The sequence below is a fragment of the Protomyctophum parallelum genome (assembly GCF_964188405.1).
Source record: "Protomyctophum parallelum genome assembly, chromosome: 8".
NCBI lineage: Eukaryota > Metazoa > Chordata > Actinopteri > Myctophiformes > Myctophidae > Protomyctophum > Protomyctophum parallelum.
Window position 1 is genome coordinate 22,272,912 of NC_139703.1, and position 18,341 is coordinate 22,291,252.

Consider the following 18,341-nt stretch of genomic DNA (forward strand, 5'->3'; position numbering starts at 1 on the left):
TGTTGTGTGCGTGCTGTGCGTATGTGTGTGTGTGTGTGTGTGTGTGTGTGTGTGTGTGTGCGTGTGCGTTGAGACCGCGGTGTACTGTAACTATACAATGTTGTGTACGCAACACGCATCCTTTGGTGGAACTCCGAAGAAGCAGCACTTCAGTAAAGTAACTGAAGTGCATGTACAGTGCTCCACTACAGTCCACTCCACTGCAGTTATTTGAAAACGTTTGGTTTCCTATACTGCAGTTATACTTTGAAGATTTTTAATATAATTACAAAACACACATTGAGCTATTGAAAAATAGCAGATCTACAAGACCATAGCTTGTAGGTCTGCTATTTCTTTTCAATCGAAGAACGACTCACACAGAAACATACACTTTTTCAGAAAACTGTCAGGATGTAGAAGACATTTTTAGAATCTGATCTCGGGTCAAAATGGGTTAACCACTTCAGCCCCTTTTATGTATATTTGAGAGGCATTGTGAGCTTGTAGATCTGCTATTCAAAAGATTGACCAACTTGTGAAATGGGACGTATACATGAGTACTATACTCTCGCTCGATGAACACCGGACGTTTTGCTTGTGACAGATTATTTCGTACCTCCACTGTGGTATGGATAACTTTACTGAAGTATAAACACGGTCGGTATACGTCTTCCATCACTGCTCAGAAGGAGAAGTGTACAGATTTGTACAACTATACCTCTCCTCCACTTCTGGAGTATAGTCAGTGATTGAATATGCTTGTGTGGAGTGAGTGAGTCTGCACTGTGAGAGCAGTCTATTAATTTGAGGTTAGACTCGGAAGTGCTCCGTGTGTGTGTGTGAGACTGTGTGTGTGTGACTGTGTGTGTGTGTGTGTGTGTGACTGTGCGTGTGTGTGCTTGCGTGATTGTGCGTGTGAGTGAGAGAGAGAGGGGGGGGGATGTAAAGCGATGAAGCCGCCGGATAAATGCCGTCTCTGGAGAGGATATGTGTGGGTAAGAGGATTGACGACTGCACGCACACGCGTGCAGCCGCACACACACACACACACACACACACACACACACACACACACACACACACACACACACACACACACACACACACACACACACACACACAACTCCTCCTTTGCGGATGGATGAGGAAGGAATTGGCGTAGGATGAGGATGATGGAAGTGGGCCAGGAAAGACTGCAGGCCAGACCACTGTCATGACTCCGCCAGGTGTTTTCTGTGTGTGTGTGTGTATGTGTGTGTGTGTGTGTGTGTGTGTGTGTGTGTGCATGTGTCGGAGACAACTTTCAGACTGTTATGTCTGTCTTGTTGTCGCGGCATTTTAATCAGAACGGTTTATTTTTTTTCCTTTTTTTCAGTGCCGTTGAGTTGAGTCGCTCCTCCTCCACCGGCGGTAACGTGGAGGATTGTGTCGAACACATTGCAGGTGTTTGGCTGCAGGAATACAGGAACACGAAACGCATAAATATGTCGTGGCGCATTCTGTAGATCTCCGTGCCTGGATAGAATGGCCATTGTTTTGCAAAGCTTAAAGCTGTCAAATTGGATTTTGGTTTGATTGTTCTCCTCTGATTGTATATATGGGTCGGTCGTACGGCTGTGCAGCCTGGAAATGAGCGAAGAAAGACCCTGCGGTTGCACCGTCTGTGAGACCAGCTGTGAATATCTGAAAACCTTGACTTGTGTTGTAAACAAGATAAGAGAAACCCGACGAGTGTTCTGTTGTTGAATAAGCCAAGAGAGACCCAACCAGTGTTCTGTTTTTGAATAAGCCAAGAGAGACCCAACCAGTGTTCTGTTGTTGAATAAGCCAAGAGAGACCCAACCAGTGTTCTGTTTTTGAATAAGCCAAGAGAGACCCAACCAGTGTTCTGTTTTTGAATAAGCCAAGAGAGACCCAACCAGTGTGCTTTCGTGAAACAAGCTTCGGATGAAACCAAATGGACCCTCCTGAGTCCATTTGGTTTTATTTTATGCTCCCGAGAGTTAAATTATAATTTGTTAAACATCTGCATTACTTAATTTACAAGAGCTCTACAAATTTAGCATGTAGAAGAATTGTTAATTTGATCAACGTGTGCCTGTTATCTCTCCTAAGGGTGCCACATCAATACAGCATGGAATTGCACAGAATCTTATCCAACATCCAATATTCTTAAGTTTCGGGTCTCGAGTAGAGGCTAAATGTCATCAAATGGTGGTCTCTGTGGCTCAAATGAACGGATAAATATCTGATCTGAAAATGGTTGAAAACCACTGCTCTGTGGTGAGAGCAAAACGCAAGATTGGTCAAGATATATGTTCTAGTCTGAAGGACCCACGGTAAACGTCCTTTTAGGTTTCGTTTCCTCAACATAAACGGAAAGGATAAACCAAAGAAGGAAGTATAGAGAAGACGAAAGCAGCACAGGTAAACATAAAGAAGTATAGCTAAGTACATGCTGTATAATCCACGCACACAATGAGGTCCTATAGTTCCGTTTCAGATTATGCATATTATATTATGAGTTATGACCAATAGATTAGATATGGTCAAGTGCTGCCATTTATCTTACTATGTAAACACAGTGTCACAGGTGTGTGTGTGTGTGTGTGTGTGTGTGTGTGTGTGTGTGTGTGTGTGTGTGTGTGTGTGTGTGTGTGTGTGTGTGTGTGTGTGTGTGTGTGTGTGTGTGTGTGTGTGTGTGTGTGTGTGTGTGTGTGTGTGTGTGTGTGTGTGTGTGTGTGTGTGTGTGTGTGTGTGTGTACTTCCCCCAGCCATCTGGGGGAAGTGGCTGTCCATCACATACAGACAATGCAATGGTCTTAACGTCGTCACATGACAATGACAACAGCAGCTCCGACACATCGTCGTGTGACACCTTGTGAGCTTGTAGATATTTTCTTTCTGTTTTGTTCTACCGCTTTTTCATTCTTCAGAATATTCCATTCCAACACTTCAGGCTTTTCCTGTACTGTTCCTGCTTTTTTTTGCTTTTCTCCTTCTGAAAGTATACTTGTTTTCCCCCAAGGTTGTTTTCACCGTTCAGCCCTGTTATTCTTCCCTTGTTGTTTTCTGAACACAAGTGTCCCCTTTTCGACACTTATTTTCACTGTAAAAAAAGAAGAGGAAAATCTGAATCGCTTTTTACATCACATAACGGCACCTTTGCAAAAATGCCCTCCTTTCTCACTGTGGCAATGCTCTGACAATTTCCCCGACAATCCACTGTCTGGCCAATGGGATGACGTGTGAGGTCGGTGACTTCTTATTGTCGGTGTCAGCCGGTAACACGCGGGAGTCTATCCCCGTTACAATGCGCTAGACTAGACCAGTGGCGTGCACAGACATTTAGAGGGGCAGGTGCTCAAGTGAAAAAAAGGGCACCTTGTGCAGCGCATTTTCGGACCCATTTTGGTGCTTTAGCTATTGAAAAATAGCAGATCTACAAGCTCATAGCGCGCCACTCGGTGGCGCGCTATGAGCTTGTAGATCTGCTATTTTATTTATTGAAGAACCACTGACATAGAAACATAGCTTTAGATTGTGGGGGCCTAAATAATATAGTAGAAGCGTTTTTTGTCAATATTTGATCAATGTCACCATGGTCCACACACTACAAATTAAGAAAAAAAGAGCACATTGCCAAAAGGGCAGGGGTGCTCTAGCACCCCCTAGTGTCTATCTGTGCACGCCACTGGACTAGACCCCGGGACACTGGGAGATGCATTGCTGAGGTGGAGCGCCACGCCCTATAATACCATCAGCTATACCCAGTATACTTCCCGCACGACTTGCTGCACCAAGCCGTGCTGTATCAGTACCCATTCGCTGAGTTCAGCGGCGCCCGGGATCGAACCTGCGGTTCCAAAGGCGAGAGCTCTATACCGACTGAGCTATATACCCGGACGTGTGAAGTTCTCGCACCACGTGGCACATCTGTAACTGTCTCTCTCTCTCTCTCTCTCTCTCTCTCTCTCTCCAGAGATCCGTGCCCAGCTGGTGGAGCAGCTCAAGTGTCTGGACCAGCAGTGTGAGCTGAGGGTCCAGCTCCTCCAGGACCTGCAGGACTTCTTCAGGAAGAAGTCTGAGATCGAGATGGACTACAGCCGCAACCTGGAGAAACTGGCCGAGCGCTTCCTCACCAAGACGCGCAGCAACAAGGACCACCTGCTCAAGTACGGAAGGAAGCGCAAAGCGCACACGCACACACACAGCAGACACACATGCATGCACGCACGCACGCCAGCAGAGACACACAGGCCGACAGCATCCATTTGACGTGCACGTGTATACGCACCACACGTGTTGTGTGTACAGACACCCTCAGGGTTGAATTGAAACAGACAGACAGACAGACAGACAGACAGACACACACACACACACACAGAAACACACACACACACACACACACATCTCCATTACCTGCACCGTCAGGGATGTTCAGGCCTCCTTTTCATATTTTTATACGGGGAGAGTTTAATTTCCAATCAAACGGTCTGGTCCAGTGAACTTGGACACAGAGTTGTCGACACAGGCGAGCTTTTTCATACAAAATGGACACAACGTGGAGCCAGATAAACTGTGGAATGTGCTCCTCTTGCGATTTTATAGTTTTCCAAGCGGTGTGAAGTATTTAATCAGTCCCTCCTCCGACCTCTGTCTGTCTGTCTGTCTGTCTGTCTGTCGCCTCCATGATGGATCTGTTTCGTTGCCGTCGGTCAGAAACCTTATTCGAAACCTTTTGTGTATTTTTTTTTTTTTTTTTAATTAACGTCCTACTTGATCACACAAAAAGCATCAAAAGATTAAAACGTGAAATGTTGTAGAGACCTCATCAAACCCTGTACAGTCAAGACACGTACGCTCCATGTATGACCAGTACAGAATTAACTCCATATGTTGATCTGACCCCCCCCCCCCCCCCCCCCCCATGTAAAAGCACCAACACTCACACATAGTCTGCTGTCACCCATGGCTGATGCGTGCACGCGACCTAGCCCCCAAGCGTCTTACTGGTAGTGTGCCACAGAGTGGCGCGCTACGAGCTTGTATAGGTCTGCTATTTTTGACAAATCTGTCAGGAAAAACTTTCAGGATTTAGAAGACATTTTTTTTAATCTGATCTCAGGTCAAAATGGGTTAAAGTCCAACAATCTAAACTAACCCTTTAATGGCCCGTTATCTTAAATATAACAGTATAACTCTGCACCAACGGAGGATTGAAGTGTAAAAGTGGCGTCTGCTACAGTTCATAGTTTGTCATTCAAATCAGAACGCGGCGTCCTGCGCTGTACGCCACAGAAAACGCAGATTAGATCACAGATACCAGGCTATATAGTGCCAACTGTCAAGCTGCACAGGCTCGCCTGTAGCTTTGTAGTGTTTTGTTGTTGTGTGTGTGCGGCGCGCGTGTGCGCGTGACGTGCGTGTGCGTGGGTGTGTGTGTTGGTTTCAGCGCCAGAAATGCCAGCTGGTGATTTTGTGCTCCAACTACTCTGCAGTGTCTCGCTGTGTGTGTAACCTTGCCCAAAAGCACACTGTCTGTCCCTCTCTCTCTCTCTCTCTCTCTCTCTCTCTCTCTCTCTGTCTGACACACGCACACACGCACGCACGCACACACACACACACACACACACACACACACACACACACACACACACACACACACAGAGAATTTACGTCATATGTAGACGATCAAATTGGGTATTTTTGTCCTACACAGATGTTAACCCATTCTGGTTTGGTGTTTTAAACATTATGTTATAATTTGGCTATTGAAGAATAGCAGATCTACAAGCTCATAGCTTGTAGATCTGCGAGCTCGTAGGTCTGCTATTTTTGAAAAATCGTGAAAATATTTATTTCAGAAAACTGGAGGATTTAGAAGAATTTCTTTAAATTTCGACGTCGGGTCTAAATTCCCGTTGACAATGAATGGGGAATGTACGTTAACAATGAAGCAATGAATGGATGATACGAGCGGCCCTCACTTCACACGGGTGTGATTTAGTAGCTGCAGAATGAGATCATATCGACATCGATTACATCGGTTATCGGCCATAACAGCAATTAATTTTATCGGATATCCCGATGTCTCATCGGTACATCCGTAGGACGGTGGTTTTCAACACCTTTTCATATCAAGGTCCATAATTTATTCAGCGTTTGAGCCACGGACCACCATTTGATGACATTTAGCCTCTCAGACCCAAAACTAAAGAATATTTTGTTATCGTTGGATAAGATTTTAAACACAACTCCATGTTGTATTGATGTTGGTACCATTAGGGCCGATTCATACTCCTATATTTTAGAGCCGAATAAAAGTCGGTTCGGCTCTGTAGAGCCTACAATGTGATGTCATTTGAGGTTCGGGGGGGCGGGTACCGTCCTAAAGTCGGCTCTTCGGTGCTACTGAACATTTCTGACGAGCCGAAATCATTTCGGCACTACAGCGCCGAAACAGCGGTAAAATAGGAGTATGAATCGGCCATTAGGATATATAACAGATATTCTCTACCTTCTCTAATGTGAGTTTGTAAATTCTTCTTCTTGTAAATGAAGTAATAAAGTTTAGCTGCATGGCGACCACCTGGCTGGAACCTCCTCAAGGACCACTGGTTGAAAACCACTGAAGAAACACACAAAGTGTATTGGCCAGCGTACGTTAAAAACACAGTGTATGGGCCAGCGTACGTTAAAAACACAGTGTATGGGCCAGCGTACGTTAAAAACACAAAGTGTATGGACCAGCGTACGTTCAAAACACAGTGTATGGGCCAGCGTACATTAAAAACACAGTGTATGGGCCAGCGTACATTAAAAACACAGTGTATGGGCCAGCGTACGTTAAAAACACAAGTGTATGGGCCAGCGTACGTTAAAAACACAAGTGTATGGGCCAGCGTACGTTAAAAACAAAGTGTATGGGCCAGCGTACGTTAAAAACACAAAGTGTATGGGCCAGCGTATGTTAAAAATCACACCAGTGTGAACCAAGCGGTGCAACTCCCGTCTATTGGTTCTCTGTATCGTTCCAATTTGTATCATTCCAATTTCTTCTCTGTATCGTTCCAATTTCTTCTCTGTATGCGTCCAGCAGGTGGCAGCCATGTCACATACTTCTCTCGTTCCAATTTCACGCATGCGCACACCACTCGTGCTCACACAGGTACACAAACAGGTACACAGGTACATGGACATTGCATGCTGGATGTAGAAGTGGTTGCACCACTTAAAAACACAAAGTGTATGGGCCATCGTATGTTAAAAACACAGTGTATGGGCCAGCGTGTCACAGTCTGAGTGGGAGTGTGGGTGTGTCTGAACCACCTGCATTCTATCCCCTGCAATCAAGCCCACAGTATTTAAGACTCAGTCTCTCTCCAATCTCTGCCAGATTGTCTTGTGACCTTCCAAGCACCCAAGCTATATTCAAGCCTTGTCTGACCTCTGTTTTTGCTTCTCCTAGACCACGATTTTTGCCAAGCCCTTGCCGGTACTTCTGCCCTCGCTGACTGCCTTGGATTTTGACCCTTGCCTTCTACAGTTTTTGTTTTTTGCCTGCCCCTTGCCTGTTTTGAAGTTTTTGGAATAAAAACCAGTTTCTGTGACTTTGTGTCTGTATCCTGAGTCCTTTCCACGTGTGCCTGACATTACAATCTGGCCATGATGGACTCAGCAGACATGAATGCCATGCAGGCAGCAGTGCGTGAACATGGAGCCTTGCTCCATGACCAGCAGAAGGGTATACAGCAAGTGGGCCACAACCTGAATACTTTGGCTGATTCTGTCCAGGCCCTCTCCGCTCAAATGCAACAGCTGTGTCTGCAAACTTCCTCGACCACTGATGAGTCTGCCTCCGCCCTGTCTAAACAGCCTGATGCTCCTCAACCTACTGCCAGAGAACCCAGACTGCCCCCACCTCAACCCTACAACGGTGAGCCTGGAAACTGTCGTTCCTTTTTGTCCCAGTGTTCATTGATTTTAGAGCTACAGGCCTCAGCCTTCCCTACACAACGTTCACGGGTGGCCTACATAATAACTTTACTCACTGGCAAGGCTCGGGAGTGGGGAACAGCCATATGGGATTCTGATGACCCTATTTGTGCTAATTACAATGACTTTACCAAAGAAATGAAGGAGGTTTTTGACCGTGCTGTTTCCGGCAGGGATGCTGCCAGGCAGTTGCTGCAGCTTAAGCAAGGCAGCAGATCAGTCTTTGATTATGCCATTGATTTCCGTACTCTGGCTGCCTCGTGTGGGTGGGGAGACACCGCTTTGTATGATGCCTTCTTGAGTGGTCTGTCTGATGCTGTGAAGGATGAACTGGTGTCACAGGAGCTGCCAACTGAGTTCAAGGAGTTGGTGAAGCTGTCCGGCAGGGTCGACGCTCGACTCAGGGAGCGCCACTCTGAGAGGAGTTTTTTCCGACCTCGCCCACGGCCCACCACTGCTGCTTCTCTGTCGTCGCCTCCCCAGGAGGCAGCCCCCCCTCCAGAGCCCATGCAGATAGACCGTGCCAAGCTTTCCCCAGAGGAGCGCATGCGCCGCCGCCAGGAGAACGCCTGTTTCTACTGTGGCCAGGTGGGCCATCTCTGCCTCAAGTGTCCATTAAAAGCCGACGCCCATCATTAGAAGCAGGGCTTCTGGTGGGCACTGCTCAAGGTAATTCCCCTGCCAAACGTTCTTATTTACCCATTATGCTGTTACTGTCTGATGGTGCTCACCCCCTCACAGCCCTCATAGATTCCGGGGCAGATGAGAGTTTCATCTGCGCGGACACAGCCCGTCAGTTGAAGATTCCTATGCTTCCCCTGGAACAGCCTTTGATGACTAGTGCCATTAATGGACGGAGTCTCACACGTATTACTCATGTCACAGAGCCTGTTGGGGTGCGGATTTCTGGAAATCATTCTGAACGCTTATCTTTTCATGTTATGGATAACCCTCATGTCCCCATTGTCCTAGGCTTTCCCTGGCTGTCAGTCCACAACCCCCATGTTAATTGGGCTGATAACACTATTATGAGTTGGAGCCAGTTTTGCCACTCTCACTGCCTAACTTCAGCTGCCATCTCTCTCCCCCTGGAGCCTGACAGAACTGAGGAGTTCCCAGATTTGTCCTCTGTCCCTCCTGAGTACCTGGACTTAAAGACAGTTTTTAGTAAGTCCCGTGCTGTTTCCCTTCCACCTCACAGGCCATATGACTGTCGTATTAACCTCCTGGAAGGAGCCATGCCCCCCAAGGGGCGCCTTTATTCCCTCTCACATGCAGAAACTGAGGCGATGAACAAATACATCTCGGAGTCCCTGGCCGCAGGCATAATCCGCCCATCGTCCTCCCCTGCTGGTGCTGGCTTCTTTTTTGTTGGCAAGAAGGACGGTTCCCTAAGACCATGCATCGATTACAGAGGTCTAAATGATGTCACTGTCAAGAATCGATACCCATTGCCACTCATGTCTACTGCCTTTGAACTATTGCAGGGTGCACATGTCTTTACTAAACTTGACCTACGTAATGCATATCACCTTGTGAGGATAAGAGAGGGAGATGAATGGAAAACTGCCTTTAACACATCCACAGGGCATTATGAATATCTTGTTTTACCCTTTGGTCTGACTAATGCTCCTGCTTTTTTCCAGGCCCTTGTCAATGATGTGCTGAGAGACATGGTGAACCGTTTTGTTTTTGTGTACTTGGATGACATATTGATTTTTTCTCCCTCTCTCAAAGAGCACAGACACCATGTCAGGCAGGTTCTCCAACGCCTCCTGGAGAACCGTCTCTTTGTAAAGGCAGAGAAGTGCGAGTTTCACCAGAGCACAGTGCCATTTTTGGGGTTTATTGTGAGTGCCGGCCAACTTCATGTAGATCCTGCCAAGGTAAAAGCTGTCACTGATTGGCCCAGACCAGCCACAAGGCGTGATCTCCAAGGTTTTTTAGGTTTTGCCAATTTTTATCGCAAGTTTGTACGCAACTACAGTACCGTTGCTGCCCCACTCACGGCTTTGACCTCGCCCAAAGTACCTTTCCGCTGGAATCCTCAGGCTGAGGATGCTTTCTCTAAGCTCAAGCATTGTTTTTCCACTGCACCTATCCTAACTGTCCCTGATCCCTCTAGGCAGTTTGTTGTGGAGGTTGACGCCTCAGAGACCGGAGTGGGTGGTGTGCTGTCCCAGAGAGCCACTAAGGACAACAAACTGCACCCCTGTGCCTACTTCTCTCATCGTCTGTCTCCCCCTGAGCGCAACTACACCATAGGAGATCGTGAACTGCTGGCAGTGATGCTGGCTCTTGAGGAGTGGCGCCACTGCCTTGAGGGAGCGGCCTTGCCCTTCATCGTTTGGACTGATCACAAAAACCTTGAGTATATCAAGTCAGCTAAACGCCTTAATTCCCGCCAAGCTCGATGGTCTCTGTTTTTTTCACGTTTCAATTTCACCCTGTCATATCGCCCAGGCTCAAAGAATACTAAGCCGGATGCCCTGTCCAGGATCTATTCTCCAGAGAAGGAGCCTTTGGTCCCTGAGCCTATTCTGCCTCCTGAGCTGATTGTTGGGGCTGCACTCTTTGATGTTGAGTCGCAGGTTCTGAGGGCCCAGAATCAGGAACCCGGCCCGGGTAATGATCCTCCTAACTGCCTTTTTGTCCCCACATCTGTTCGTCCAAAAGTGTTGACCTGGGGACATGGCTCCAGGTTGGTGGGTCACCCAGGGGTGGCACGAACTATGGCCTTCATTAAGCGGCGCTTCTGGTGGCCATCCATGAGGGAGGATGTGAAGCAGTTTGTAGCAGCCTGTGACACATGTGCCCGGAACAAGCACAGCAACCGACCCCCGGCTGGCCTTCTAAGACCCCTTCCTGTTCCCCGCCGACCCTGGTCCCACATAGCCCTTGATTTTGTTACTGGTCTGCCTGTTTCCGACGGTAACAATTGCATACTTACTGTTGTTGATAGGTTCTCCAAAGCAGTTCATTTTATTCCCCTGACTAAGTTGCCCACGGCCAAGGAGACAGCAGAACTGCTAATCACTCATGTTTTTAAGCTTCATGGTTTACCCCAGGATATAGTTTCTGACAGGGGACCCCAGTTCTCTGCTCAATTCTGGAGGGCGTTTTGCAAACTCATTGGCGCTTCTGCCAGCCTGTCTTCTGGTTTTCATCCCCAGACCAATGGCCAGGCAGAGAGAGCCAACCAGGACCTGGAGGTGGCACTCCGGTGCATGACCTCCTCCGACGCCACATCCTGGAGTAGGATGCTTCCCTGGGTCGAATATGCACATAACTCACTTCCCACTACAGGTACTGGTCTGTCCCCGTTCCAGTGTTGCCTAGGCTACCAGCCTCCACTGTTTCCTGCACAGGAGGAGGAGGTGGCGGTCCCCTCAGCCCAGGCTTTTGTTCGACGGTGTCGGCGGACCTGGAAGCGGGCTCGAGCCCGTCTGTTGCAGTCGGTGGCCTACTTCAAGAAGCATGCTGACGGACGCCGCTCTGCAGCACCCCGCTACCGTGTAGGACAGAAAGTCTGGCTTTCCTCCAGGAATCTGCCTCTGAGGGTCCTGTCTCGTAAGCTGGCACCAAGGTTTGTTGGGCCTTTTCCCATTACCAAACTCATCAATCCCTCTACAGTAAGACTTTCACTGCCTCGGCCCATGCGACGTGTTCACCCGGCCTTTCATGTTTCCCAAGTCAAGCCTGTTGTTCTCAGCTCTCTCTCCCCCCCATCCAAGCCCCCTCCGCCTCCCAGGGTCGTCGACGGTGGAGAGGTGTTTACGGTCAGGCGGTTACTGAAGGTTCGCCCTAGGGGCAGGGGTCTCCAGTACCTTGCTGACTGGGAGGGATTTGGACCAGAGGAGAGGTGTTGGATCCCGTCCAGGTTTGTCCTGGATCATTCCCTCATCGATGATTTTCACCGTGACAACCCCGGTGCCGTGGATGGGGCGCCAGGTGGCGCCCGTAGGAGGAGGGGTACTGTCACAGTCTGAGTGGGAGTGTGGGTGTGTCTGAACCACCTGCATTCTATCCCCTGCAATCAAGCCCACAGTATTTAAGACTCAGTCTCTCTCCAATCTCTGCCAGATTGTCTTGTGACCTTCCAAGCACCCAAGCTATATTCAAGCCTTGTCTGACCTCTGTTTTTGCTTCTCCTAGACCACGATTTTTGCCAAGCCCTTGCCGGTACTTCTGCCCTCGCTGACTGCCTTGGATTTTGACCCTTGCCTTCTACAGTTTTTGTTTTTTGCCTGCCCCTTGCCTGTTTTGAAGTTTTTGGAATAAAAACCAGTTTCTGTGACTTTGTGTCTGTATCCTGAGTCCTTTCCACGTGTGCCTGACACAGCGTATGTTAAAAACACAGTGTATGGGCCAGCGTACGTTAAAAACACAACAAGTGTATGGGCCAGCGTACGTTAAAAACACAAAGTGTATGGGCCAGTGTACGTTGAAAACACAAAGTGTATGGGCCAGCGTATGTTAAAAACACAGTGTATGGGCCAGCGTATGTTAAAAACAGTGTATGGGCCAGCGTACGTTAAAAACACAAAGTGTATGGGCCAGTGTACATTAAAAACACAAGTGTATGGGCCAGCGTACGTTAAAAACACACAAAGTAGGGCTGTCCCGATCACGTGTTTTACGTGATCTGTAACTCTGAGAGTGTACAAATGGACCCTTACGGGTCTGTAACTCTGAGAGTGTACAAATGGACCCTTACGGGTCTGTAACTCTGAGAGTGTACAAACGATGTGTTTCTTACCATGTTAGAGTATATAGTTACAGGTACAGGGGTCCCAGGCCGGAGTAGCAAAGCGTCCTTGAAATTGAAAAACAAAGGTTGAGAAACACCCAGTTAGAGGAACCAACGCAGGAATCTCCCTGCCCTCTTCTGCTTTGATTTTGTCTCTCTATCTGTTTCCTGATACTTCTGACCCACTCCCCCCCCCCCCACACACACACACACACACACACACACACACACACACACACACACACACATGCACACACACACACATATGCACACACATTTTCCACTCCCCATGCACACACTACTTCCTCAGTGGTGTGTAGCTCTGTCTCTCACACCCCCACACACACACACACACATACGCGCGCACACACACACACACACACACACACACACACACACACACACACACACACACACACACACACACACACCGACACACAGCAGACGTTGGGATCGATAGGTCCTCTAAACGAAACCTAAGCCCCCCACCCCCGCCAGACAGGACCCCCACCCCCCTTCTCCTCACCCCCTCCCTCTCCACAGTCCACACACACACACACACACACACACACACACACACACATACACGTTTGTGTACTACGCTTGTGAGGACATCGGCATTTTAGACGTGTTTTTGCCTTATTTATACCCCAAGAGCTCAAAAAAATAGCTTCTACAAAGCTCTGTCTAACATAAGGAGAATCTGTATCTATCGTAGTCTAGACATATAATATCAATACATTGACAGTAGCCATTGATTCTATACAAAGCTCTGTCTACTAACGTAAAGAGAAAACTCAGAAAAGAGAGGGGAAAAAATGGAGGGAAAGTTGAGCATGGTCAGTAAGCTAACTGCAGCACTAGAGGCTATAATTCATTGTTCATCGTTTGATGCAAAATGGCAAAAAGAAGCGATCATAGTCATACAACTCCTAAAGATTTAGACTAATGAGCCTTCATGGCCTATTGTAGTACACTCTCCCACAGCTTTAATGGATACTTATTATATTATCCCTCGGTTCTCTATTCATTTAAGCATTTATTTTATAGTTGTTGATTTAGTCATTTTTCCGGATTCGTCCCTGTTTTTCCTCTCGTTTTCTTTCTCACACTTTTCTACTCTCTCTCTCTCTCTCTCTCTCTCTCTCTCTCTCTCTCTCTCCAACAACATCTGGGTGTTTAACAGTCATCTGCTGCTGCTCAGTCCAGTCCGAGTGAATGCCACGCTGGAATCTCTGCTATTTTCCGCTATTGTGGTTTGTGTGTGTGTGTGTGTGTGTGTGTGTGTGTGTGTGTGTGTGTGTGTGTGTGTGTGTGTGTGTGTGTGTGTGTGTGTGTGTGTGTGTGTGTGTGTGTGTGTGTGTGTGTGTGTGTGTGTGTGTGTGTGTGTGTGTGTGGTGTGTGCCTGCCTGCCTGCCTGCCTCTGGCTGTGTCTCAGTACAGCTAAGCTAAAGTGTTGACGGCCGCTCCAAGAAATGTGGGGTATGAGGGTTTTAGGGGGCTCTGTGTGTGTGTGTGTGTGTGGTCCCGTGGGAGACTCCTGGTATTCCTGCTATTTAAAATAGCTGTGTGCAAGACAGTGTAAGGGGGGGGGGGGGGGGTTTACATGGTTTGACCCCATTGTTGGTGTGTTCTGTTGAGATGTGTGTGTGCGTGCACATTTCCAGGCTGACAGTGTTATTGGAGACCTAGGCTTGTGGTTCTACAAGCTTGTCTCCTATAACTCTGTCATCTTGACGAATTTCAAAACCTGGGCATTTTTTATATTTCACTTTCTCACACAACACACACACACACACACACACACACACACACACACACACACACACACACACACACACACACACACACACACACACACACACAGGATATATAAAATATGTCACATTTCCCGGTTATTGTTGAGTTGAGCAGAGCAGACCAAATCAACCAGGCTGTTCTCGCTATGCTTCTTACATACTGTAGAAGTCTAAAGAACACAACTGATCATGCTAATGCTGACATTTTTGGCCCTTGTTGTTGAGCTCGATGTTTCTCAGACTTTTTTTTATGTCGGGGACCTCCATAATGGACCCTTACGGGTCCATTTGGTTCAGAGTTACAGTCCCGTAAGTAGAGATGACCCGATACTGTCTGTATCGGGAAAAGTGTCGGATCGGTTCATATCGGTATCTGTGAATATGCCAGTCTAACCACCGATCCGACACAGGGGTAAGGGGTTGACACTATGGTAGGTAGATAAAATGTTGTGGAGTTTGCTTTCCAGTTGTCCAAACATTTGAGTGAGGAGTCTGCTATAAACAACATCATGATATTTATAGCTAGATTTCTACATGAGATCAGGACACCGGTATCAGTATTCGGTATCAGTATCGCCTAACAGAAATTGAGGTGTCGGGATCGGATCGGAAGTCAAAAAAAGTGTATTGAATATCGGGATGTTACCCGTATAAGGAACCTCCTCAAGGAACCCTGAGGTGTTCATCACTTTATTGATTGATTGAATACGTCAGAAATGTAAAACAGCACAGAGGTACAGTCAGAGATTAAGGCTTAAAATCCTTTATTAGTTATAATATGTATATATTATCCTTTTCAAATGTTTAAATTGTGTGTGTGTGTGTGTGTGTGTGTGTGTGTGTGTGTGTGTGTGTGTGTGTGTGTGTGTGTGTGTGTGTGTGTGTGTGTGTGTGTGAGTGCGCCGCGCGCGCACACCTGATTTCTGGCCGATAGCTGCAGGCCAGAGGTATTTAATGTCATGTGATCATGTATCAGCTATAGGGACAGTTTGTAGCGATGTGGGTCAAGGGTGAAAGGTCAGATGATGATGGGGAGAACTCAGTGACATTATTAGCTATTCTATTCTCACATAGCGTCTTTGTCAGGTAGAAACCTCTCATCTCCATGTTCTGACTTTTATCGTAAATAAACGCATTGAGACCTGAGACCGGATTATACAAATGTCGTCTAAATCCTGACAGTTTTCTGAAAACAACTCTGTGTTTCTATATCATTACTAGTGCTCAAACTTTTTCAAGTCATGCACCTCCAAAATTATATGTGCAGTATTCGGCCGCCAACCCCCAACGATATGAGCTAAAAACGTTTTCTGTTAAATAATTATATAGGCTATTATTCAAAGATTTGCGCCACATTTTCACGATTAAAAAAAACCCCACATCTGCTGGATCTGCTATTTCTCAACAGCTAAATATTAAATAATGTCTTTAAAGTGGTGGTCAGGTGACAGATATGCGTTTTAAATCTTAATCGGTTAACGCCTCTACTTGATTCTTACTACTACAGCGTCACACAAAATGTAAATGTACTTTCGAGCGCTTCCAGAGCTTTTTAACCCCTTTCACATTATGTTGTACTTTAGCTGATGAATAATAGCAGATCTACAAGCTCATAGCACACTACGAGCTTGTAGATCTGCTATTTTTTGAAAAATCGTGAAAATGTGGCCCAGATGTTTGAATATATTCTTTCAGAGCGAACATTTTTAACTCAAATCTTCCTGGAACAACATATTTTCAGACGGGGGGTCGGCGGCCAATTACATATAATGTTTGTGGTCCTTGACATGAAATATTGAGCACCTCTCTGACATAGAAACATATGTATTTCAGAAAACTTTAGTGTCAGGTGACACTCACCACCAGCCTGGGGACACGTACAGAGTGTAGCGCCATCTCAATCCGTTGCCGTAGTATAAGTCATCTACAGGCAAAGGGCGATGATGTCACACGTCACATGATGGCGGAGGGACCGTTGAACAAAGAAATAGAGGAAGTGTGTCTCCGTCGGGTGGAAAACCTCATGTGTCCAAAAACTGTTACTTTGCAGGATTCTAATTGGAAAACCGTCAAAAGCATAGCATCAGATCTACAAGCTCTAAGTTTCCAGCTCGCGGATCCATCACTTTTGATGCTTTTATGTGACGCTGTAGTATGAAAACAAAGTACGACAAAACGCGAACAGTAAAGAATTTGGAGATAAGAGGTTTTTTTCCTGCCCGACAGCATCGAAAAATGTGCGTTGTGTTGTTGCGTCAGAGCTGCCAGACACGGTGTTGGGCAACAGGTTGGTTGCTGTCGTCAGGCAGATATACCTCGTATCTCCATGTTGTCAGTGCAGATATACCTCGTATCTCCATGTTGTCAGTGCAGATATACCTCGTATCTCCATGTTGTCAGTGCAGATATACCTCGTATCTCCATGTTGTCAGGCAGATATAACTTGTATCTCCATGTTGTCAGTGCAGATATACCTTGTATCTCCATGTTGCCAGGCAGATATACCTTGTATCTCCATGTTGCCAGGCAGATATACCTTGTATCTCCATGTTGCCAGGCAGATATACCTTGTATCTCCATGTTGCCAGGCAGATATACCTTGTATCTCCATGTTGTCAGTGCAGATATACCTTGTATCTCCATGTTGTCAGTGCAGATATACCTCGTATCTCCATGTTGCCAGGCAGATATACCTTGTATCTCCATGTTGCCAGGCAGATATACCTTGTATCTCCATGTTGGCTCACCATTTGATGGCGTTTATAGCCTCTCAGACCCGACAACGGAGAATATTCTGTTATTGTTGGATAACATCTAACTGTTTTGATTGAATACTTTATTAGTCATAAATGTAAACGGCACAGAGGTACAGCCATGCAGACATTAAGACTAAAAGGAAAAATGATAATGTTTCTGAAAACCGACACAAGTTACAGAAATGCGGAGACAGACAAGACAGTTAGTTTGCTATAGACGGATGCATTTTTCAAAGTGATGACAAAGTCTAATGCGGGGGATCTGAGCCTCCCTTCGATGTGCTCCAATGGAACAATGTTAGTCATCATCATCGGAGCGTCTGGCCGGTGACAGCCAGTGCCAGGGTCTAATCACATCACTCTGGATGACTCACCCCCCCCACCCACCACCCAGAGCCCCCCACCCACCCATCCATCGGACATACCCATCGGTCACAAACGTTCTCTGTCTCTCTGACTCTGACCTTATGGACTTGGGTCACTGCAGCAATTGCACGACCCTCAGTGTGTGTGTGTGTGTGTGTGCGTGTGCGTGTGCGTGTGCGTGTGCGTGTGCGTGTGCGTGTGACTGTAAGTATGGTCTATATGCCTTAAGGCCTTGTTCTCTCGCTGCCCATGCAGTTAATTGTGCTCTTCGGGGCACAAAGGCCTTCTTTCATCCCCTTTACAGATGCACTCATAATCCATTTGACCCTCTCTATGTCATGCATTGATCATCTATGAGGCACACACACACACACACACACACACACACACACACACTGTGATGTCACCATGCAAGGCACTGACTAGGCCAATGACCACGTTCACACACGCACACACAAGCGACGGACAGTTTGCTATTACTTCATAACGACGTGATGAAGGAGTGAGGACTATTACTATAGCCAACACCAACTCGGGACTCCTGAACCTCTGCCCTCCGCTCTCTCATATGTAGCACCAGAGTCTGGAGTTCTACAACGTACAATACACGGGCAACTGGCGGCCCAACCTTCACTTAACCCATTCTGACCTGAGATCAGATTCTAACGCACAGAAGAATGGTGGATTCTT

At 47.0% G+C, this 18,341-nt stretch overlaps 1 protein-coding gene across 6 annotated transcripts in view; it reads left to right on the forward strand.

Annotated features, from left to right (window-relative positions):
* srgap2 (SLIT-ROBO Rho GTPase activating protein 2) overlaps positions 1-18,341 on the forward strand; it is a 129,647-nt gene that overhangs the window by 52,895 nt on the left and 58,411 nt on the right. For all 6 annotated transcript variants that reach the window (XM_083771595.1, XM_083771597.1, XM_083771596.1 and 3 more), the window contains exon 2: positions 3,965-4,157. In XM_083771595.1, the coding sequence (XP_083627721.1) occupies positions 3,965-4,157 (193 nt within the window). The remainder of the gene's footprint in view (positions 1-3,964; positions 4,158-18,341) is intronic.